At 44.3% G+C, this 25,130-nt stretch overlaps 1 protein-coding gene across 2 annotated transcripts in view; it reads right to left on the bottom strand.

Annotated features, from left to right (window-relative positions):
• Positions 1–25,130, bottom strand: part of PRRX1 (paired related homeobox 1) — a 203,867-nt gene that overhangs the window by 13,647 nt on the left and 165,090 nt on the right. For both annotated transcript variants that reach the window (XM_069641313.1, XM_069641314.1), the window contains exons 2-3: positions 20,734–20,909; positions 2,479–2,660 (exon numbers count right to left, since the gene is read on the bottom strand). In XM_069641313.1, coding sequence (XP_069497414.1) covers positions 2,479–2,660; positions 20,734–20,909 — 358 coding nt within the window. The remainder of the gene's footprint in view (positions 1–2,478; positions 2,661–20,733; positions 20,910–25,130) is intronic.

Genomic DNA, 25,130 nt, shown 5'->3' with positions numbered 1-25,130 from the left:
CAAAACATTCTTTTAAGACACTTTTGTTTTGCCTTACAAGCCCTAATAGCCCATATTTCCTTGGGGACTCGGAATTGCTCCTAAGAGCATTGCTGGAGGAGCGCTACCCCTCCTCCAGTGAGCATAGCTTCCTAATAGGCCCTGTTCGGAGTGATTGATCTTATCGCTCAACCAATCAAACATCATATTCTTGTTGTCTAACTTTTTGCATCAAAATCTTTACCCCTCATAACAGAAATTCGCTTAAAAATAAATAATAAAAAGGTCGCAGAAGCAACCTGCCACTGGGTGTTGGGTGAGCCTTATCCCCAGATCCCATGGCTCTACACCTGCATCTGGAGATAAAGGCGTGGCAGATGCTCTCCGCCGGCATTGCCGTACCAGGATTCTCCATTCATCATATTTGTTATTGTATTTTATTGCTTATAGCACGGACCTGGCTCAAGAGCAGCGAAGTACCTTACATCAGGATTGATACAGTAACGCAGTACTGGTGGTGGAGGGAGGGAGTGATTTTTATTTGTCCAGCAGGTATTGCTGAAAGAGCCACGTTTTCAGTTCTGATACCATTGTACACATTTTTTTCATATTTATACAACAATGTTTTTCCTGACCGCAGACCTGCCATTCCACTAGGCATTCTAACTGTACTATCTTTTATAAAAATTGAATTTATTGTATCACTCAGGAATATTTGTCTTACCACAGCTCTGAAATGCTTAGAACCTGCACCAATTATATAGAGTTACCATTGCATTCTTCAGCACTCCATTATTTTATTATTCTAGTTTCAGAGGATAGTTTTACAGTGAGTAGTATGTCCATACAGTATGAATTACATATTTAAGCAATAAATCCCAACGGGTGGGGGTATCACCAGGTCAACTCTAAATAAAACTACAAAACAAGATGGCCACCCTGGAAAAGGGAGAAAGGAACTATATGTAGTCCCTTCTCACTTTCCATTGTGGCCATTGATGTGATTAGGGAAGCGCTGGGAACTCAGCGATCGCTCTGCCGCTGAGGGACGAGGAAGCGGAAGGTATGTGGGGTGGGAGGGAAGTTAGGAAGGAGGGGTCGAGGGACATGGAAATTGAAGGTGGTGGATTAGAACGGTGGTGCAGGAGACCACTTACCTTCATCCCTGCAGGGAAGATGGCAGCACGCCACTTTGAGGAAGCTCAGAACGGGGGATTTTCCCTAAGGGAAAGACCCTGTGCCAAGCTTCATTATTGGCTCAGAGGCCGCCTGACCCCTTATGGGGGTGTTATCTTTAATTACCATTAAGTTTTATTTTTCAAAAGGATGAGGGAGCCAAATTGCAACATTTATACCATTTATTTAAGAAAGACTGTTGTGCTTCAGCTCTTCCAACAAGCAGAATCTATTGTATTTGAGTACATATAGGATGGGTGGGAGAGGTGACGGGCAACAGAGAGCTTATGGGTGTTGGTGGCTTTTTACTTTTCCCATTGACCGTCCATGGCCTTGATAATCCCTAATGCCATTCCCACCCACTGCCTCCTTCCCTAAACAAAACACTGACCGTAATGTCGGACTGTGAGTTGCCTGGGACCTGCAATGGAACTTCTAAACCGTTTTCTGGGAGCTAATGGTTTACTTGCAACTGTAAATAAGCTCAGCTCCTGAGGCAATAAAGTGTCTTAACCAAGAATTATGTTTTCCAATCAATTGCTTGACGTGAAGTCCTGTTAAAAGCAAGCATTAAAAGCCAACTATTTTGGCTCCTGTATACGAATGAGAGATGCATTTTCGTGGCACTGACATCGTACAACCAGGTACTCACAACATTTTTCAGCTATTACTATCATATGGCCAGGTAGTACAATTATGGCAGGGCCTGTCAAGTGCCTACCCCATGCTTACACAAAAGCCCAAACTGTTGTCTTTGCCAATGCGTGTTTGAGTTGAAATATGCATGTTTCATTTTGCTGCTAAAGTATGTAGCCAAGATAGCTGGACATGCTGGGGAAATTGGTATACCGTCACTGTTTCTGTTCCTGTAATGGCTTGCATTCCTTTTTTTTTTAGGCATTCCTAAATTCAACGATGAAATGCTGTTGCTATTCCCATATTGCTATTATACACATTTTTTTAAAAAATAATTTTGGCCACCTTATGATATGACGATCTTAGCAAATCGCGTTTGGCACCCACATATTTTTTTTTAAACATTTTTGGTCACCTTATGAAATGACGATTTTAGCAAATCGGCGTTTGGCACCGTATGTTGAACATGCACTGACAACATTTCATCACCTGACATGCCCACAATACAATGAATCTCATTGGCAAGAACAATAGGCGTGCCTGATAACTATTGGAGACATATAGTAACATAACATAGCATAACATGACATAGCAGACATGCTGGTAGAGCACACGCCGCCACCACCAGCGGTATCTTGGCGCTATGAACAGATAAAAGATGTTTACTATGTCCACCAATGCAGTCACCTGTATGGAGAGGCCGTGCCCCAGGATAGGTACTCGTTGGGCCGCGGGGCGGGTCGAGGTACTATTGGTTGTTCCACAGCTGTCATGTCCCCAGAATAGGATTTCAGCAGAGAGGCGTTTTTATTGGCCAGCATGGCTCTCTCATTCCGGCGAAACTTTGCTCTTCGGTTCTGGAACCACACCTGAGCGCGACAAAACGACAAAGGCCACATATTAGACATATTGCATGAAATGTTGTTCCACTCGCAGTGCATATAATTGGGATAATACAGACGATGCCAATCCAAACAAGCACTGCCGGCTAGCCACACTACTCTTCACAGATTTGTGAACTGGAGTTGACATATGACCCCCCCAGACCCCACCCCCCGTGCTTCATGTAAATGCGTAGAGTGCTACACGTTCATGCTCTTCACACTTCACCCCGTTCACTCGTGTACAAGGCGGCAAGCGGACATTTGCAAATGGAAGCTTGTGTTGAATAGCAGTTCCAAAGTGATTACAATTTAATTTAAATTGGACCATCACACGACAATTCGAAAATGGCCGTGCAGGTGTAGTAATGTTGGGAACACATATGCTACTAGCGAAAAAACAACAGCAGTAATTGCTTGTGGCTTCTAATTATAATATCCAGCCTCGGACTAGCCTAGAGGGCATTAAGGCAATGCCCGAAGTACAGGCCTTGCATGCTAGTGTGGGCCCGTTGTATTTTCGAAGTGGAACAGTCTTTTGAACAAAGTGTGGCAGTTTGATGACTAACTTCGCTGTGCAGCTTGCAGTTTTGTCCACTGTCACGGAACACATATTCCGTAAAATGAACAATTTGCAACACATTTTACCAAAAAACCTGGGTACTTCTCAAACAGTTTGTCACAAAAGGGCCTGTTTGCCATTTGCGAGTATGCACCACTTTTGTAGCGGTGCACGAACTAATTGTATGCTCCAGTACACACGGTATCAAACTGCATCAGATCCCTTGGGAACTTATGCCATCTCGATTATTATACCGGGTCTTTGGAGAAACCTGCCCACGTGGACCAGATTCACAATTCAAGGGCGTAATTTTAGGGGGGACAGGGGTGTGTGTGTGTGCCCCAACTTTCACGGCACACCATTTTGTCCCCATTCATTTGACTGGGGCACCTTTTCTCCAGATGTCATGTCGCCCCCAACATTTTCAGCAAAGTTACTCCACATGTTTCCTCATTTGCACCAAGTGGAAACACACTAGCGAGGGAAAAGCTGTATTCTGCAGGTGACAGTTTTCACAGCTCTGAATCTTCCCGCGTTAATAACTGAGCAAGAACATTCCAGTAACCTACAAAGTGTGTGGTCAGGCTGAGCGCCAGCATCGTGGAAGGTGCTTTCTCGTGAGCATCACTGATGCACAAAGGACATTTGTTCTGGGACACTTCCTCTGTGGCACCATTGCCCCGTGGCGCACATGCCCTCTCATATGCCATGTGCACGGAAAGGCACAATAGAGGAAGTGACCTTTACATACCCCCACCTGCATTTTCTGTCCCCCAAAGAGAAACGCTCATGCATTTCATGAGAACTTCTCTTTATTTACCTTTCCACGACACAACACAGTGGTGGAAATGTAGAAATGCCATTAAGTCACACTTTTGTTGGAATGTTTGATATATAATATGCAGAGCTGTAATACAAAGATTTTACTACAAGAAAAGTGGCATGTCCTTTGAGGTCCATCATTGCAAATGTGCACCTGGCTCCTATGTGGATAACAGGCTTATCCCAGTGCTTCCCCCACGTGGATGATGGAGGGGCGCACACTCAGCACTCACATTTGCATGAAGGGCCCGCAGTCAGCTCCTCCCCCTGAGCGCATGCCCCTCCTATGAATCATGGGACGGGTGTGCAGAAGATGAGAGCAGAAAGCTGGGGGCACTCTGACCCAACTTTGTCTTTTCTGTCAATCTGACCCTTCAACTCCATTGGGACTTTTTGCCTGATTCAAAAGACCTTATTATTGAGTTTGACTTCGCTCTTAGTAAACCTTTTAAGGTTAACTCAAGCACCAGCTGCCAACAGCAGTCAAGGACCTTTGAACTTTTACAGTCTGTATGTAATACAAAAGTCCAAAACATAGAAATATATTTTTTTTAATGTCAATAAGGTTTATTGTTTTTATTTTAGTTCCAGTAAAACAGAGGTGTACATCTAGCTTCAAGGTCTTGATACTCAGAGTATTTGGCAAATATGTGGGTGCTGCTGGGAGCACATGTATTCTGTGGTAACCTTGACACGCTGCCCGCGTCTACGAAACATTCTTCCCTACTTTGGTGAAAGCATGAGGATATGATTTTATACTCACTTCGCGACCATGTTGTTTCGAGTAGATGTGGCTGTGAAGAGGGCAAGGGTCCTTCTTCTCAGGCGGCATCGTCCGTACCTGACTCATCCAGTCCAGCTGCCACCCTGAACCCCAAGGAGGTCCTGAAGTGGAAGATCAGCAGACAGCAGCATTACGGGAACATGCTTAGTGGGGAGCCAGTCATGCTCAGCCCTTTCATCTGGACAGGAAATCCGGCCACATAAAGTCGAGTTTTATTATGACTTGTGACTAGCAGACAGGAAATTGGAAATCTCTGCATTCCTCCTGCAGGAGAGCTCAGCTTTCTGGCTGGCGTGCTGTTGAACTTTGCTCTGATATCCCAACCAGCAAAGAGACACAGCATTGCACTGAACACACCACGAGATACAATACCTCGACTTCCATAGTGCCGTACCTGCGTGCAAAATCTGCTTTTGTGGTGAACGTTTGCACTTTTCATCTAAAATGATTATGTTTTATATTGTAGCATTGGGTTTACTGAGGTTCCTTTTACAGTTTCTTTTCTGAAATAATCCTACTGACTGCTCTATTCTATTACATCCATCTGATTTGTCAAAAAGGTTGTATTTCATTTTCCTGGAAATGTTTAATCAGTTACAGGTGAACCTATCTGTAGGGGAACCGCCTAACTTCAGGTGAGTGGAAAGAGGATACCGTCTTATAGGAGCATCTGGTTAGTGGCTTCCACAACCCCCAGGAACCCTTGACCCCATCTGAAGTCTGCCAGGCACCCACAGCAGGACTTAAAAAAATACCACGACCGCCTCCAGGAAAGTTCTGCTGGCCAGGAAAGGAGGCTCGTGTCCCTTTTTTTGATTAGATTTTCTTCTGATTCAAACAATATAAATTATACATTCATCCTAACTTTCACTATCATTCACCCTCGTTTCTTTAAATTTCCCTACATGTTGTGAAAAAGCCTGTATGTTCTTGTAACCCTTTCGTTTTCCATTCTTGCCTTTCATTGCTCTTTTTTACCCCGTTCCCTTTTCACCCAACAGACACGTTTTGGCTGGCACTGTAGGGGTGGGGGGGTCAACCTTCACCTCCATGCAGACGGCCCTTGGTGCCCTCAAACCGAGGAATAAGGAATACATACTGATGTGTGCAGTATTAAGGACTAAAATCATGTTGCAACATTAGGGTGGGTTCACTGACCCCAGATCAATTCCCCCAAAGAAGCAATGTCATTTCAGCTCTTTAAATCTGAGCATTTGCTCTTCACTTCCTGCGTAATTGCTGTAGGTAGAATAATCACATCTGCCGCACGTGAGCGGCAATTAATGCACGTTTAAGTGGGAACCCGAGGGTGCAAGAACAAACAGTGCTATTAAATGTTCAAAACCAAAGGATTGCACCTTCTCCCTCTTTACTTCAATAGAACATTCTACCTCTGAAACACTTGTGTACGAGCGTGATATAAATAAACTATCAATTCAATTCAATTCACCCCACACCCAGTACACCGCTATCACCCACTCCTATAAATGTTCACCTACACGCCTTCACAGCCTGAAATGCATCCTTGTTACTCCCTGGCTGACCATTCCCCACCATTAAGACCCTGTCCCTGGCTCACCTGCTACTATGACCTTTTACACAACCAGTCCTCTCAAACCTCTGTCTGTCCTGCTCTTGCACTGTCCCTGGATTATGTACACAGTGTTGTCTAATGTCAACTGGTCAGTCACCTGTTAGCGTTATTTACTCTGATGTAAGGCACCTGGTAGAGGATTGCCTTGTATATTATTGTTTCTCTGATGTAATTGTGTCTGGTACAAACCGCTTGTTCAATCAATAAATATACATGCACAATCCAGACTTGCAATTGATTTGGAAGCAACATTCAGAAAAGATCTAAAGTATATAAAGATGATATCAGGGACACATTTGGGGGTTATGAGGGATCGCAACTGCAACCCCTAAGGTCTCCCATGCTAGCCCTAAAAAAAAGTTTTTTATTAATTGTAAACTCCTGTACTGTGGCGGGTGCCTTGTGGCTCTTTGTTTCTGGAGTGGCTGGCTTTCTTGCTCGGGCCTCTTCAATAACATGGGGTTCCAAAAGTGTAACACTTTGAGCCGTGACCCTAAATATAAAAAAATAGGAATAACAAATCATGTGTGTTTCTGGAATTCTATACAATAATTGCTTACTCATTAAAGGTTTGTTCAGGCACACTTCTGCAGGTGATTCACTGATTTAGGGCCTGATTCATGGAACATTTTCCTATGGGATTGCGCCATTATAAAACACTTCCATGAATCAGGCCCTTAGTCTGTTCTTAAACACCTCAACTCAGCCTTTCATTCTTCTGAGGTCGCTAAATGAGTACCAACACAGGTTGGGTGATATTGTATGTATATTTGTTCTATATAAAGCACTTAAGCTTAAGTGCATATAACACATATGACCTTGGACGTCTGCTTGGATTCACAGTAATTTGGCAATATGGGCTTATGCACACTGATATTAATGATACATATGGTGATCCATTCTTGAATGAAATGTATATCCCATTATAGTGATATCATAACCATATTTTTTGTAGTGTACTTAGGAACAATGCTATGTGATGCCACTTCCTGTTTTGTCAAGGGGTGAAAGGTCGCATTCCATCGCTTCCCGTGATGTCACTTCAGGGTGGGGTCAAACGACATCACTTCCTGTGATGTCATCAGAGGCCATGGGTCATGTGATATCACTTCTGCTACCCCTGGCATTTTGGTGAAATGATGTTCCTGGATGATACTGGTGCAAATGTGTAAGTACATTGAATCTTTATAGCCTCCATTCTGGTGTTGAGAGTTAACTTTTCCCTTGAGTGTACAAAGGATGTTGCAACAGCGAACATCGAGGGAGGCCCATTTGTGCCCCACTCTTGGCACTCCTTCAACCTCACACCTGAAATTGAAGTAACGCATAGTGATCATGTCCCGCGCCCATGTGTGGACTCCACAGTGCTAAACTTGTAAGTGATGGTCAGCAGGTGTGACAGTTCAAGGACATTTGAAAATGAAGTGTCCATTGTTCCACAGACTTGTTATGACTTTGATCATTCTCACAAGATAGTGCCAATTTAAAAGAAGAGTAAAAACATTGATAGACAACATGTGGGATTATGCAATTTCCTTAGAAAAGCCTGTCAATAATGTCCTTATTATGCATGGCAGTCTGCAATACCTGTATAATAGATTTCTGTGACACTTTGCAGCCATTCATTGATAAGGAGCTGTTTATGGTAGTATGTTTATTATGTGCACTGATAGAATTTAACACATGAGGCCAAACATCCAACTGAATGATATTAGTTATTTTAAAGCACAAAACGGTTTAGATGCATTTTTTAAAAATTGCATAAACATTTTTTGCAACACATTAGAAGCTGGATATTATTTCTTAATCCAAGCCGATTCTACATTGATTAGATGTATCAGCAACTGGAAGACCTCTTGCGTTTGATCAAGCACAAAGCCAGGTATTAAGGGGGGTGACAGTGTGTGGCCATGTATCATAAGGAATACAATACCCTCTACAATATGTAAAATGGCTATTGCAAGTCAGGGTTCCCGTGACCATATAAAGGAACTTGACCTTTGGCTCTTGCTCTATTTGCTCACAAATTCCTCAGTGACTTGAAATGTCATTATCGTATATGGTAGGGGTAATTGTCACATAAATTATAGTTACTAGTAACATTACTCCTCCCCTGTAATAAGACAATTACATTACTACGGTAACTGTGAGCTTTTGGTGCTAGAGGGGGTGGGGAATTCCGAGGGGGCACCTTCATTATAAATTATTCTCAGGCAGCATTGCGGGGGGAGTTTTTTCATAAGAGGTGTGTTCATATTGTGCCCTAATTAAGGTTTGCGACAGAGTTGCGAGGCAAAGTCCCCTGGGATTTTTATTTTAAGCAATGGGTTAAAATGGTGCATTTTTATAGCACCATTTTTGAGAAAAACAGCGTAAAAGTCTGATTTACAATCTGTTTCGTAGAATAACAGTAGAAAATATCCAATAGATGGGTGCCATGTTGACCAACAATACAGAGGAGCATTCTACATTATTTTTATGATGCCTGACCCTTCAATGTATGCTAGATGTGTCACTGTTAACCTTTGTGATTGTGTCCACAATATATGTCAAGACTATTATAAAAAGGTTATTCTGGGACCAACTAGTATGGGACACTGCACAGAACATTGGAGTGATTAATGTAAAAAGACACAGCTGTCTGTCTCTTAAGCAACTGACTGCAGTTGACGTCTTTGCAATTGTTTAAACGCATATTACCTGAACATTTGGCAAACCCTACATATGCTTTGGTCAACATTATGTGTAAGAATGGTAAATTACTTGCAGGCATACTTGGAAGACCCAAAAATGGTCGTATAATTGTAGGAAAGAATGTAAGACATTTGTTACATAACATCTTATGTGACTCTTGTACCAGACCCAACCACCATAGCTAACGCTCTGACGCGCCCCAGGGCATCAAGGAGCCCTGAAGACCCCAGTACAAATATACATTAAAAAAGCACATTGCGCCACAGAAGGACTCTACATCACAAAACATTTACAACATCATTCAGCTAAAAACGTTTGGCAGAGATGACCAGAACTAAAATGCCATAACCAGCAGCTCTATGTGTTGACTGTGATGCACAATCTGCCACACCAGTCAATAAAACCTCATTGCACTTTTAATTATTCTGTGAAAAGGGAATACACATTCTGTGGGGTTTTTGTGTATTATTAATGCCCTGCTAAAATTAATCTTTGTGAGTGGAGGTTTCCTGAGTTTGTTTACATATTGTGATATTAGGGGGACCAGTGATTCTTGAGTTGCTTCTACAGGCTAATGGGTGTTTTTCTGGAATTCTTTGGAGAGTCGCTTTCTGGTGACTGGGGGACTTTGTGAGTAGGCTCCCTCCACTGAGTAGAAATTGAAAAAAGCGATATCAGAAAGCACAGATGTATAACATGGTTTAGTAAAATCTGTCCTTGATAAATTATAGGGTGCCTCAAACATGGTTGTGTGTTAGATGGTTAATAGTTTTAATAAATGTGTGCTTGGACTTGATGTCAATACGGTTTTAGAACACGACACAATTTTGGTGTTTTGTATTTAGGTGGTAAGATTCTTTGTAAGTGCACCTGTTATCCTGTTATAAAGATGCACACCTTGTGGCAGCCAGAGAGACAACCACAAATATTTGTAAGATGTCTGACCTGCAGCCACTTGTTGGGAGGGAGCAAACCCATCCCACCCTTGGAGGTGCTTTATGGTGAGGTGAGTCCCATTGGAAGAACTATAATAGTCCAGGTGGGAGGGTGTCGTTTTAAAAGTCCTCACACAATCATAATATTGTACGCAATTTAGACATTTAGACATCGCGCCTAGAACCACTTGTATACAGGCGCGTTATCAATCACTTATCATATCATATCATAGTGCGTGTATATAAGCAGACGCATATTGCAGGTATTAAGCAGTTATAGTCGAAGCATAGGGCCTGCACGGCCATGCAGTATTTAGTGTGTTAGGCACAGGCTGCAAGCCTAAAGGAGAACTCTGAATAGGCACAAGCACTGATGAGAGAGGCCCATGCTGCTAACTTCCACATAAACCCTTCTTTATTTTACAATTGCTGCCAATGTGTTTGTTCTAAGAAAGAATGCGCCCTGTAAAACCATGAGACAATGCTGGGCGCCATGGTGTACATGTTATCGGACACAGACCAAAGCAGACCTCCAACCCCCACCCAGCCAACCACGAGTTAGAGCCCCTACATCTGCCCCAGTCCCAAGACCCCTGAATTCCAAGAAAGCAGTTGACGCCAGACCACCAACCATAAACCAATCCACCATAAAAGATCTAAGAGCATGATCGTCCCACCTTTAATTCATAATGACATGATTTGTAATGTGAGGTACAGGGAGGGATACATTATAGTTCAAAAGCAAATTCAGAAGCCTTGGAAGCCAAAATACATGATGGGGATGAGTGAAGTGTGTGTGGGTTAGTGTGACCATCGAGACTCCCCCTGTGCTAGTCTTTGAGCATGCCAGGTGCGGTGCACTATATAATGATAGAATAGCACTATTTACAAATGTAGCTAATTGCTCCTTTGGCCTTGGTTCCCTGGAGACGATGAGCCCAGCAGACCCCACCTGATGGAAGACGGACGAACTGGGCTGGGACCAATGGTATGGCATCCCTTATAGAGCCGGCAGGACATGTATACGGTCGCACCAACCAGCCATGCAGGTTTTCACTATATGTAATGACAAAATCTATGACGCTGTATCGCTTCGTAAGCTTCTGCCTGTACCCTTTTTGCCAGAACGTTCCATGGCAGCAGAGTTCTTTGCTGACACACTTCTTTTTGTAGAAATAAAGCTTGTTATCCTTGCAAGAGTGTCTTGGGCCTTTTTCTCTAGCAAGTTGTGTGAGTGTTTAGGGGCGTGCCATCACACTGCATCTGCTCTATGCCTTCATCAGTAGCAAGAACTCACTAACCGACCCTGATGTACAGCAGGGAGAGAGAGGGATATTGAAACTGTATTTCTGCTTTTAGCGGTGTGCTGCAATGCCATGAGGAAAGCCGGTAGCTTGTTTGAAGTAACTTGTGCAAGTCTGGTGGAAGACCTTTCAAGTTTCATTGCACCATGTGTAAAGGCGGGTGAGTAAACCCCACTGCCAAAGTGGCAAAACTCAATACCCATTGGCTATATTTTCAGGAAGCATCTCTCCATGCCCTCTTTAATTATTACTTAGTTATCAGCTGATGCTGTGATCGTCTCAAACCTCTTAGGCCCTAGGCGATGTAACATACACATGGGGGGGTAAGCAGGGTTAACAGTGATCTTTACCATGACTGGCTGTCCTTTAAATTCAGGACAGGGGCCCATGTCTCCTTTTGGATGTACATACATTTAAACCGACAGCCATAGTAGAAATATGAGTGTGTGAAGGAAAGTCTTTTTTCATCTGATGAGGAAACGTTAGCTGAAGGGTTTGAAGGATCAGAAAGAGTAAGTTAAATAAGCCAAAAAATCATAGTTAATATTGTGGCTGTACAAGTGAATTGGCTTTTGCCCATTCATAATCTGGCTGTAGAAATATGTATTATATTGCGTATGCTGAAGGGTTTCTGCAGTCCAATGTAAACGGCACCACAGGAGCCCAATTTTTCACAGACAGATGCTTGAATAATTGTGCATATTAATTGATCAGAAATAAAATATAGGATGTAGAAATTATGGGCCTGATTCATGGAACGTTTTCCTATGGGATTGCGCCATTATAAAACACTTCTGTGAATCAGGTTTTATGTATTCCTATTGCTAAAATCCATTGTCTTTCAACAGGCCAGTCTGTAGGTGTATTTTGGCTACCTATGATAAAATGGGATTGAGAAACGGTAGGATTGCTATATCATACAAACAAACATGCAAACCCATGTGCGTGCATGCAGACTCACACACACTCAAGCTTGCATGCAGACTCATCTACTCACAAACGCATTTCATTCACAACACGCACCATTGAACCCAATATTTTTTTTAAGTTAACTTTCCATGAGCTGATGTCAGTGACCCCTCTCCGTTCGGTTACACTCTGCTCCAGGCTATACTTGAGGGCGGTGGAGGCTGCACAACATAGGGCCAGACCCCGGGCAGGTGAGTGGTGAGAGGGCACTGACTGAAAGGGGATACTGATTTGGCAGGCTGTGCTTTAGTCAAGGGTATTGGGAGGCTCATTTTATCAGCCTCTGCTGACGCAGACACCTACCTCTGGGGCACACATCGCATGGTGAGCATGTAACAAAAAACAAGATACAAGTTTTGGTGATAACCTCCATGTTTCGACAACACTCCTGATCTGACCTCGGGAGCATAGAGGGCTGTGTCAACTCAGTTGTGGTATCGAACCCATGACACATAAAATGTTGTCCTCATCCTATGGTGAGCATGCCATGCTTGAGGTATCTTCCTGAATGCATTGGGGCATCAAAATAATAAGCATAGGGCCAAATATACAATATCTAAGGAATATCAGTAATTGCATCCCTTAGAGAAATCACAATAACAACAACAACACTTGTATGTCAATCTATTTTGGGGAATTGACTATGTAAAGAATGATGAAATGTAGTCACCAGGCCTACAGGTAAGCAGTGTACCGGTGAAATGTACTCACTAAAAGCAGGCATAGACTCCCTATATATAAATAATGAGTAGAAATACTCACAGAACAAAGCAGGAAACAACAGACCCAGTGGAGCCTGCCACCAGCTTCCACTCGAACATCTCCACTGCTATGTTGAAATGAGTGGTACCAGGCAACCAGGAGATCAAAGGCACAGGAAGGCATTATACTATTACTAATGTTGATCCGTGGAGGAACTTTAACAAAAAATTGGTGATATAAATGTATGTATAGGTGAAAAGTAGTATGAATAACAAAACGATATCTGTTTTAGGGTTTAAATATATTTCCACTTGTCTAAAAATACCCCATTGTGACTAGGAATTAAATTCGAACTCCCTGAAAAGTCATATTAACCGCACTTTAATAAAACAGGAAGTTAAATATGGCACATACCATTTTAACTGGAGCCCTGACGGCCATTAAATACATTCCTTGCAGTGTTCCAGGCATATATGCCTTGTCCTGGAACCGGGTGCTGAGCCGTTTCTCATGTGCATCTTACTACCGTTTGGCTAATGGTCTGAGCATGTTTATGCACTTTCATTCAGGCGCCGAATGAATGAATGGCACCTGTGTGATTATATAATGGCTGTATGTCACCACCCTGTGCAATAATAAAAAAGATGGTTCAGCCATTATAGGCCACCAACATGATTTAACATTAAAATACCTTTCTTTCCTGTTCCCTCGTTCACTCCTTTTCCCCTCAATTCCTTCTATGATGTGCCCTCCTCCTCTCAAGGGTTACTTCATCCCTTCCTAGTTCTGCCTTCATCTATCCAGGCTCAGCATTCATTTCCCTGTTACAATTCCCCCACCAGTTCAGTTTGTCATTTCTTCGCTTGTTCCCATCATAACAGAGCTTAACATTAAGGAACAGACTTTACCATAACATATCATAAAATAACGTTAGGTAATATTCCCTAACATAACAATGTCATAACATCAAGTAACATACCATAACATAGCATACACACAGCTGTACCATTTACACCACGCACAGGCACACACATTGAAAGGTTTTGTTGTGGCCGTAAAGATGACACTGGGTCTTAGTGAGGGTTACATCTTTATTAACCTCATTGGGACAACAGGGAGGCTGACCACAGTTGCTTCACTCTGACAGCAATTACAAAGTATATGGGAAATAAGGCTCTGCAGAGAGCATATAACTATTTACAGGGAGATTAGTCCAGTGTCTCAGTTCCTTAAGAGGAGCACCGGGGTGCGTGTGATTCTCGCACTGCCCGCTCTCTGAAAGCCGTGACTGCGTGCACATGAGCTCCATGATCTCGCGAGAGCCGACGGCCCGGCCTCTCATCAGACTGGATCTCCACAGGTTTGCACACAAAAGATGTTCACCCTCAACATCCACACCTCACACACAAACACTTCTTTTTACCTCTTCATTGGAGTGATGATGCAGGCCACTCTTTGGTCTGATTTCTCCACGGGGCTTCACTTGCAGTTGGTGGAGAGCGCCTCAACCAGTGGTCAACGCAGGGGGCCCAGGGGCGATAATGGCAGCAGGGTGAACTTAAAAATGATGATAATCAAGCAGGCCTGCCCCGCGTGACTCAGCCACGGAAGTTCAGCCTGTGCTGGCTCAGGCACACACAGCCCACAGCGCATTTAGCCCCAAAGCCAGTAAGATAGCGCAGCGGGTTGAGCGCTCGCTGCTACGATCTGAGCGTGATCTGCAGGTTCAAATCCTGGCAAGGCCAACTCAGCCTTTCATCCTTCCGAGGTCAATAAATGAGTACCAATTTCGGTTGGGTGATATTGTATGTAAATATGTGCTCTGTAAAGCGCTTTGGATCAAGGCGCTATATAAATAACACATCATTATCATATAAAAGAAATGACACACCCTGGTCCTCACCAGGCTCAGAAAACAAAGATGGCCTGGTCTACAGTGCAGGGCCCGGAATTCAGGGTGGGGAATCACTCGCGTATCTGTCGTACATGGCACGCTCCGGCTGTGGCTGCATACGTCTCGTTCCCATGTCACCATCACAATCTGGAACCTATTTTCGAATCACTACCAAGGGTTGCAGACAAATGATTACCAGCTTGAGTGACATTCTGGCGACAGATTGCTTAATGACTCTAGCATTTGTAAGGAGACTTATTTAACACTATTTGTCTCCTCAAAAAGCACCTGTCCTCTTCCAACACATTCCAACACGTCCCCCGAAGAATCCAATGGATAGTCAGCCTATGGTGCTGTAAAACCATTGACTTACAGCATTTACAGCAAATGCACATGAAAAGCTTAAGAGAAGGTGCAGTGGAATCAGTGGTGCGATATGCAGGATTTTTGGTGTGTTGTGCCCCCCTAGGAGCAGAGCAGTGTTCTGCTCTTTATTTATCCCCTGATTACACTTGCTGGAATGTGTCCAGGGGTCGAGTCCTAAACATTTGGGTGGGGGGACTCATCAACAAATGCAATGAGAGGCGTTGTCGCCAGAAATTAGCATATCAAGGAGAAATATGCACATCTCATTAAATGGGCTTTGCATAACCACCCAATTTGCACAGGACAAATGGCATTTTCCTTTGATAAAATCAACACACACACAAAACCAAGAGAGGATATTTTCTTCCAATAGTTTTTTTGAAATCGTTAAAAGGTGTGCATGTGTTAAACTCCAAGAACCAATACAAAAGTTTTTTCTGGAACATGCATTACGGAAATGGGACATTTCACCTTTATTATTCATCAAGTTATATAGTGCAGTGGTGAAGTGTACGGCCTGCAAACCTGACTGCGATCCCTGAGGTCGCTTTAATTCATAAATTCAAACAAGACTTTCAATGTTTCTCATTTTAGCTGGGGGGACTGAGTACACCCTCTGAAAAAAGTGGGTGGACTGTGTCCACCGGCGTGTACCCTCGACTTGAGTACCGAATGTGTCATTGCGTAAACCTTCATGCTAAGCAATATTTTGCCTTTCGCAGGTGGAGTTATGTCTGGCATAGGCTCTATGACTGTATCTCTCACTGAGTGCACCTGAGTACATTCTCTGATGCAATTAGAGGTCCATGCCTCTCATCTGACCTCTGATGTCATCCACCTCAGCATCCCTCATCGGACACCTACCTGCATCCGGAACAGATACCGCCCACTCACCCCAAGCCATCAACACAATGCACAGAGGACCTCACCAAATCAAGAGAACATGCACGCACCCTCGAGGCGCTACAGCAGTGACTTTCAGACTCTTAGCAGCAATCTGACAAATAACCAGAAACACATTGCTCCAAGAATCGTCACGGATTACACGTGTTATCACAAAACATCACCTCACCACAAACAATCACTGGAACCAAGAAAACATACCTGGGCAAACCTGGCAACACGTGAAGCTGCAAGGAAAGTATCAGAGCTAGAGGCCTTCTCATCACCGCCAGCTCTATAGCTAAATATTCCTCAGAAATCGATGTCCTTCCTTTTGAGGAGAAAATAGACCTATGCGTCATCACAGAGACCTGGCTCACAGCGGGCTACACAGCGGTTGTACACAAAGCACTGCCCATTGGCAATAAGATTAAACTCACCAACACAATGAGCATGAGAGGAGATGGAATTGCATTTGTACACAAAGATGCTATTAATATTCAAATCTCAACATCTGATTTAGTTCTGGATTACAGACCACCCTCATATAAAGCCACCTTTCACTGATTACCCGACGGATGCAGTTGTTGACCATTCGGAAGAGTGGCCATGCATGGGAAAGGAAGACAGCACAGCTGCAAAGTAATTGCACACCTTGGAATCTTACACCTGAAGAAACTAGTTAGAGTATCCACGGATGCGATTTCACCACTTCCCTACTATTTATGCCAAGGTGAGACCACCACTCCATCCCTTCAAGCATCTTCACCCGATCACCACCACTACCAAAGCCCCCCCAACCTATTCATTGAAGGAAATCAAGCTAGACATGGTATTTGATAAACCTCAGGCTTCCAAATGCAGGCCGTGGGTGGAAACGAGACGGGAACTCCAGACGAATTACTGAATGACATTCATACCTGGATATCAAACACCCTCCACACTATCACCCCAAAATACCTTGCAAATATGCACGCAAGAAACAAGTCACCAAGTGGTTCAACCCAAAATGTAATCTCTGCAAAAATGAAAAATGTATGCTTGAGAAAAAGTAAAGAGAAAATGGCCTACCAACACCAAAGTGGCCTACCACTGACAGCTCTGTGTCAACAGAGCCAAAACGGTAAAAATTAAAAAGACTCTTTGCACATACAAAATAGAGCTGGCCCAACATGGGCAGCAAAAACCCTATAGCCATACCATATCAAGAGCTATGCGATGCAATTGCAGCAAACTTCAGTGACACAATTTGACAAATCCAGGACCAAGTAGGTAAGAAAGCACCGGCGTAACCAATCCTAGCGATGTAACCAGCACTAAGGAGGCCTCCTATTCCAGAACTGACAGCCTTGCATCCCTTCCTGGCGCAAGACCTTCTAACCACTGTCAGAGAGCGGAAGACCCATGCACACCAGAATGTACAAAGCAACGGTGAAGCAGCAACCCAGATTAGGTCTCCCCTTCCAAGCCCTCCCATCAAACAAGGCATCATGCCTCATGCTTTCAAATTAGCCTACGGTAAGCCTCTCTTTAAACATCCAATGATGGATTCCAGCAACCCAAGAAACCACTAATCAATCTCCAAAATTCTCAAAGCATACTTACCAGCACCTATGGAAACACGGCAAAAGAAACAGCCCCTTCCCACGCCCAACAATCATGACATGGATTCAGACCAAATATGGGAACACAATCCACACTATGTTATGTATGGAATACTCTAAAAAACTATGTGGATGCCAACTTGTCTAGTGCACTCTTCCTACTCTACATCTCTGGAATGTGTGATATTTTTACCCATTATATCATGCTAGATAAATTACAGGTCATCAGATTAAAATGAACTGAATTACCCTGGATCACTATATTCCTTACTGACCGGGATGAAACCACATACATGGCCCTCTTCAGGTCATGTATACACATACGCATGTGTGGAGCTCCTCTTATGACCCAGTCTGTTGCCTCTCCGTTTTAGCATGTACATGACATCACTTCTGAAACGTATCAATAACTCAGGCCTCACATGCTTTATCTACACAAACGATACCCGGAATCATCCACACGAGCACAAAGAATCCGTCATCAAATGCACCAGTTCTTACCACTTGCTTGTCATATATTGACTCCTTCATGATGACATATAGGCTGAAACTTAACCCAACCAAAACTGAGGTCATCGTTTGTGGAACCACATCACTGAACCCCACGTGAATTTCTGGCCTCAAGAAATTGAATCTAGAATCTGATGGACCGTGACCTCACATTCAGACCACAGATAATCACATTGTAAGTAGCTGCCTCTTTGAACATCTGAAAGATCTGACACTTCACAAATCACCTGCCATCCATGCATAGAACTGTGGCAGTTAGTACTTCTCTCAAGACTATACTATGCCACTACCTACAGCCTCTATCTAGGGCTCCTGAATCACCTACAGGTCAGGCTACAAAGAATCCAACATGGCAGATAGACTTCTTCAGATACTTCAAAGACACAAACACATCAAACCAAGCCCCCTGAACACTCCACTGCCTTGAGATCAAATGGAGGGTTCACTTCAAAACTTTGTGTATTGCCAATTGCACCTTCCACAGCAGGGACGCAGAATATACCAAAAGGAAATTCATTCATTACAAGCCATCGAGAACACGTCAATCCAAAATGGCTGCCCAAATAACTGTGCCAAGGTTCAACCAGAAATGCCATGGACGATGTGTCTTCTCCTTCCTTTCGACTGAACTCAGGAATTTGATACCCAAACATCTGCTCACAGAGGAAAACCACATGACCTCGGAAAATCCCTAAACACCTGGCTATTCAAATAATATCAGAACAAGAATATCACAAAATCCTCATCTGATAGACAGCCACTGGCGTTAACATTGATTAGACAGATCCTATTAAACACAAAGTTACACCAATATGCCACTTGCCCACACACAACTCATCATCTTATGACTATGGGAACTCAGGATTTATTGGTTTGGGCTGGACAGACATTCTTGTGAACATGCAATGGAACAACATTGCAGGCACCATTCAAGAAGTACAGAGGATCAGACACATTTGATTCAGTATTCCTGCATCCTTAAATCCAAACTGGAATAGCAGGAGCCATCACTAAAGGAGACGATAACTAAACACTTGTATTTGTGTTTGTCTTTGAGTTTGTACATAGTAAACCTAGCTAGAAAGCTCTACAATTACTTTGGGATCAAAAGAGGTTGGTACAATGGGAGGTTGCAGGTGATAGTAGCTTGAATAGCCCATATTACAGGGGTATTCTCTGAAAACTAGGAACTTGAATTCCTTTCCGCACTGAAGGAGCATTGAGCAGGTCTGATAGTGACTGGTATTGACTGGTATTGTGTTCCAGTGGGCTGATGTGTAGCAAGAACAGGCCTATTTCTCAGTTGTCTCTGTGCATGCCAGTTTAGTTTCAGGCATCGCAATGGTCTGGCTCTTGGGGGGAAGGGGATGTCCTACTTAAGCCCACACGTTTTCGGCATTAGATCGTCCGCCTCTCTCTCTCTCTCTCTCTCTCTCTCTCTCTCTCTCTCTCTCTCTCTTCTCTCTCTCTCTCTCTCTCTCTCTCTCTCTCTCTTTCTCTCTCCCTCTCTCTCTCTCCCCCTCTCTCAACAACTTGAGTCTCTGGGCACAGTCCCATGGAAGAGACACCCTCTCTCTAGCATTAATTCTTCTCCTTGCACCGGGTAAGACTTGGAATGCCTAACTGGTCATGTTGGGGCTTGTGCAGGTTCCTGTCAGTTTTACTTTCAGGCAGACAGTGGGTAGCATTCATGGTTGGCACTGTGTCTTCGTCGCACCTCCTACAATCACACCGGCACAAAGTGCTCGACTACGTCTTGCTTGCAATCAACAACACCGCAGGACTCAGAACTGCCTCTTGCTCTTTTCTTCCAGAGCCACATAGAGCGAGACTGACAAAATGGCAGGAGTGTGCTATACAAGAACACTTTACATTACATTACATCATCCTATTTAATAGAAATAAATGCAGCCTCCTTTTGTTAGGGACTGTAAAAGTCAGATTCTTTCTAATGATGTTATTTTTATCAGTCACTTGCTTGGACCTTATCTTCCATTGGCATTACCTCGAAGTTCCATGATATTCACTCTGATTTCTCAAACCATATTTTACTGGTACACAGCAACCTTACAGGGGAGTGTATTATTTTCTGTCTCATGGACTTCATTCTTTTGTACTACATACCTGGGACAAGGTTATTAACTACGCAGCTTTGTGAGTACTCCTACCCTTACTTTTTAGATGATCGCCATCTTGGGTAAAGATTTTGTTTGTGGGTCCTCATATTTTGTTTTGAAAGCACTCGCCTTCCTATCTTTTTAAAGAGCCTCCCACCTTCTACCTAGCGTCCCCGGTCATCCTTTGAGCCCCCGACCAGCCCTGTAGTTTGAAGACTACTCGTGTAGAGCATCTGTTTCAACGGTTGGCCGGCTGGATGCTTTAATCAAACACAAACGAAGAAAGTTTGAGCCCAGTTAATTCGATGATTTTAGAAATTACCTGAACTCTAGCCTCTGTGAGATTAACTCTTCGTGCAAGATCCTCTCTTACAAAGGCGTCTGGGTAATGCGTTCTCTCAAAAACCCTTTCCAGCGCCTGGAGTTGACTGCTGTTGAAGGTGGTCCTGTTTCGCCGCTGCTTTCTTTTTTTCTTCTGCTCTGAATTCAGCTGTTCATCTTAAAAAGAAGAGTTCATAGGTCATTAGCATGTCACTATAAGAATACCATTAACATGCTTTAATTTTTGGCATAAAGGCAGCATTGCTGTACTCTAAAAATGATACAGTCATGCGATCTCATGAATAAGAGGAACATCTGCTTTGGCAAATCATGTATTTGTCCTACAGGTGTTCATTGTGAAACGATCTTGATAATCCTGCTTGTCAGTTTCATCTGCTTGTATTTGAGCAATAAAACTCGTGGTGGTAGGCAAGATTAGCTGGTAATGAACTGGGGCCCAAATTATAGGCCTGAGTGAAGCGAGGGCATTAACGCCAGGACCATGAGCCGTTACCAACCGATTCAACTCACCACCGCTGCATTATTTCTATTGGCATCCCAGGGCTGAGCCCGGACCCTGAGGTGCTAATACTCGTTTGTAAAATAAGAGAGGACCCGTTGTGCGCATTTCGGTTGGTCGCTGTAAAAATGGAAGACAAGCACAAGGCAGAGCCCATCTTCTATTTCAATGACTGAGGAGGGTGTGCGGAAGACCAAGGAACAGATAAGTGGGCGAGGGTTCAAAGGCAGGGTGAGGGTTCAAAGAGGGAGGAAAGGAGGGAAGGAAGGGTTGGGGAATGGAGCAGGCAGGGACGAGTGGGGAAGGGCACTGGGAACAGCAGAACATAGTAAACTTTGAGGAAAGGTGCCAGCCCCGTAATGGAATGACGGGTCTCAGTACAGTTATGAGCTCGCCCAGCCCACCACTGCAGGGAGTACCGCTATTAGCACCCCAGGGCTGATCACTGAAGTGCTAATACCCTTTTAATACCCTTTTTTGTACAAAACAAATTGACCTCGGTTGACGCTTTCAGAAATGCAGGACACACTCAAGGAAGAACATGTCTTCTCTTTCTGTGTCCTAGGAGGCAGTGTCAGAAAAGAACTGGGAGCAGAGGACCAAGGAGCAGGTAAATAGGTGAGGATTCGCAGAGCGAGGGAACGAGGGTAAGGGAGGGTGTGGGACAGAGAAGGTGGGGGAGGTGGCAGGGAAGAAGGGATCTAGGGGCAGCAGAACATGGCAGGCTCAGGGGAAAGTGCTGGTCTTGGGATCGGCACAGGCTTATACCATTACATGCAGCCTGTGTCGCTGAGACCCAGATTGACGGGCGCCATTTCCCCCAGGTGCTAATTTCATGTATGTTCAAAAAGAGCACTCCACGGAAAAAAACAGTTATTCCGGATCATGCATGACAATACCTGCTGTAACAATATAGACCATCCTCCCATTTGAGTCAGACTCAGCTCCATCTAACGGAACAAAAGCAAGGCATGTGTGCGCTTCCGAGTCATATAGTGCCCAGTGGAGATGGGTCTCTGGAAGTCTACTTTGGGGCTCACGGGGGCATTCCGGAGGGAAGAGCCCCAATTGGAACCTTGGTTTCTCTTGGCTTCCCGTATCCACGCAGGTACGAATGTTGATTCTGATACATCTATTTCCATCTTGTGTCCACAGGATATTAGGTGCTGGCCGCCGTTGCCTTATACGTGGCGCCTCCATCACTACTGGGGGTTTATCCACATCTGGTACAGTTCCTAGGACACAGTAAGGAGTTGGACTTGACTTCTCCCCTTCTTAGCGATGGGACTCATCTTCCAAACACAGTGTTTAGCTTTGGTAGAGTAAGGATTAGTGTTGCACAAGGGGTTCCAAAGCTCAATACACAAGGTCCACTCAGGCAGCAAGCACGCATTCATGTAAGAGTGCGTGAATTAGGTATCCGTGCTGCACAGGACATTTCTTCTTTACAGTGTCTTTTGCTTTATGTCTTGAGGCATTTATATAGTGCATATCCCTGGGTACCCGACAGGAAACCTGGATCTGGGCGCAGTTGTAAGCCAAGGTGAATCAAATGGTACAACGATGGGAGGAATTAACAGGGGAGAAGGGATTACGTCCCTTTCTACATGTACCTAGTATGTCTGCCTTGTGTATCTCGATGGAAAGCTTTTTCCACAATATGGTCAACTTACAGAGGCGCATCTGGCGCCCCTAGAACACCAGCGTGAGTGCGGAACCACCAGTGAACTGCTACGCGCCGGCTTGATCCCCAGCCACAGCCGAGGGCAAACCTAAACAAAGATGCCCAGATCGGTCACTAAGAAGTGCCCAACCATTCATCTGCTGAGCAACGGCACAATTCGAAGGCTGGACAGCGCAGAATGTGTGCTTTCTCAAATGCAGGAGATGGGGAAGAGAGTAACAGCAGAGGGGACCCTGTCAGGGGTGGACTGGGAGCCAAAAGAGGTCCTGGAAATAATGTTCAGAGTGGCCCAATGTTACACATTTTCAGCCAGCCCAATCCTTTATAACTATGGAAACATTTGGAAATACCACACAAATAAGGCCCAGGGTGCAGAGGCCCACCTGGAAATCTCGAGAGTTCCCTAAGGGCCTCTCCTCCAGGTTTGAGATGCCTGAATTTGATATTGCTTATTCTCGACCTCGTCCTCTATCCCTGTTTAACAGCAACATTTGCCTGCGATTAGAAGCTAACCAACCCTAGCTGTCACCCCTGGCAAGGAGATGTCTAGCCACCTGCAAATTAGGGTCATTTCCAACAAAACACACCTGAAGCTCCCCATGCTACGGAATCCCAATTCCTGTTTGGAGAAGGGTCAGAAGAGAGAGTTGACCAGTGTACGTTTCCTGTCCCCCCCTTGACTATTGTAGCTCCAGCTGCATAGAGCTCACTTCACAGCTCACACTACAGTACAGCTACAGCTCTGCAAAACCACACTTGCAGAAAGGGCTTGCACCACTGCCATAGAGAACCTATCACACCAGCACTCAAGGCAATGTATTAGATTCCATTTCAAGCCAAGATCTCTCTGAAATGCCTGTGGTTGACACACACATATCTAACAGATGCCACGAGTACCTCAGAGCCTTACTGACTCCCTACTCTCGCATAGGAAGCTCGGGCCCTCGGGAGAGAATCTCTTGACTCCCCCCAAATTTAAAATAATAGGGCATGGGGGAAAAGCTTTGCAGTTTCCACCACACAAATATGAAAAGTACCCCCCAACCCCTTAGAAGGGAGCCCAACTACAACGTGTTTAATAGCACACTAACGCCAGTCTTCTTCAAGTCAGCATAACTTACCAAGTAGAGTGGCCGGGGGATACCTTCAGGGTGGACTGGCTTTCTCATTGCTGGGTCTCATCCTCTAGACGACATACATAAGGCACGACACGGGCGCTAAGACCCTACTGCACCCAGATGTGTCCTGTCTATCTGACTATTCTGCACATGTTTAATGTATTTGTATGCTTTGTCATCAAATAGGAAAAGTATATTGTGCATTGAAGGCTTAATTGCACTAACCCTTCCCATCCCATGTATAACCCCAACCCTGGCACTTTGAAACAACACTATTGTGAGTTCCTATGTCACAAAACACAAATAAAAGAGTTATCCGAAGGAAATGATGTCCTCTCTAAGGAGTAATTCGCTGTTCTGCTCCTTCATGTTAGCGCCTCAAGGTCAGGGCTAATGAACCTATCCCAAAAAACACGCTGCCTGCTCAATGCACTAACCATGCACTGGTTTCTTAAGGCCACTGGCTGCCTTCCATTGCCGCAAGTTGAAACACTCTTGCATGAGTTTAGTTTTATATGTTCACGTTTTAATTAAGGGAATTAGGGGTGGAAATCTGGAACAAGCATTCTGGGCGAAGGGCTTCGAAGGCCTGCCACCTAAAATGTACCGCCAGCACTGACGTGGGTGACAGGCTGAGGTCCCACTGCTGTGGCTCCCAATACCCCGTGGTTGTTGTAAGGCTCTGCTTGGACATATGCCTTGGTGACCATGCTTAGGAAACTTGGATCTGCAGGGGACGACATCCCGGGAGTCTGAGAAATGGACCACGGCAAATGCTGGGCAATGCCAGAAAAATATATTCTTCCTGCACCAAAATCCTCGTCATGTACATTATTTGGGAATGCCATTTCCTACAGCCACACTTCTTACATCATTTACATTGACACACATGGATGTATCACTATCTGAACACATTTCTGGCATTTAGGCACAACCACTGGCACTGTCCACATCAAACAGGTTGTTTGTCGTTTTCATTATTCATTTATATTTTTTGGGACAGTTGATTTTGCCTCGCAATTGCCCACCCTTAGCCCCCCTACATTCATTATTAGCCTAAACTCAACCCCCACATA

The sequence above is a fragment of the Ambystoma mexicanum genome, chromosome 1q, assembly GCF_040938575.1.
Source record: "Ambystoma mexicanum isolate Mex_15411 chromosome 1q, UKY_AmexF1_1, whole genome shotgun sequence".
Lineage (NCBI taxonomy): Eukaryota > Metazoa > Chordata > Amphibia > Caudata > Ambystomatidae > Ambystoma > Ambystoma mexicanum.
This window is presented reverse-complemented; position numbering and strand designations above follow the sequence as displayed.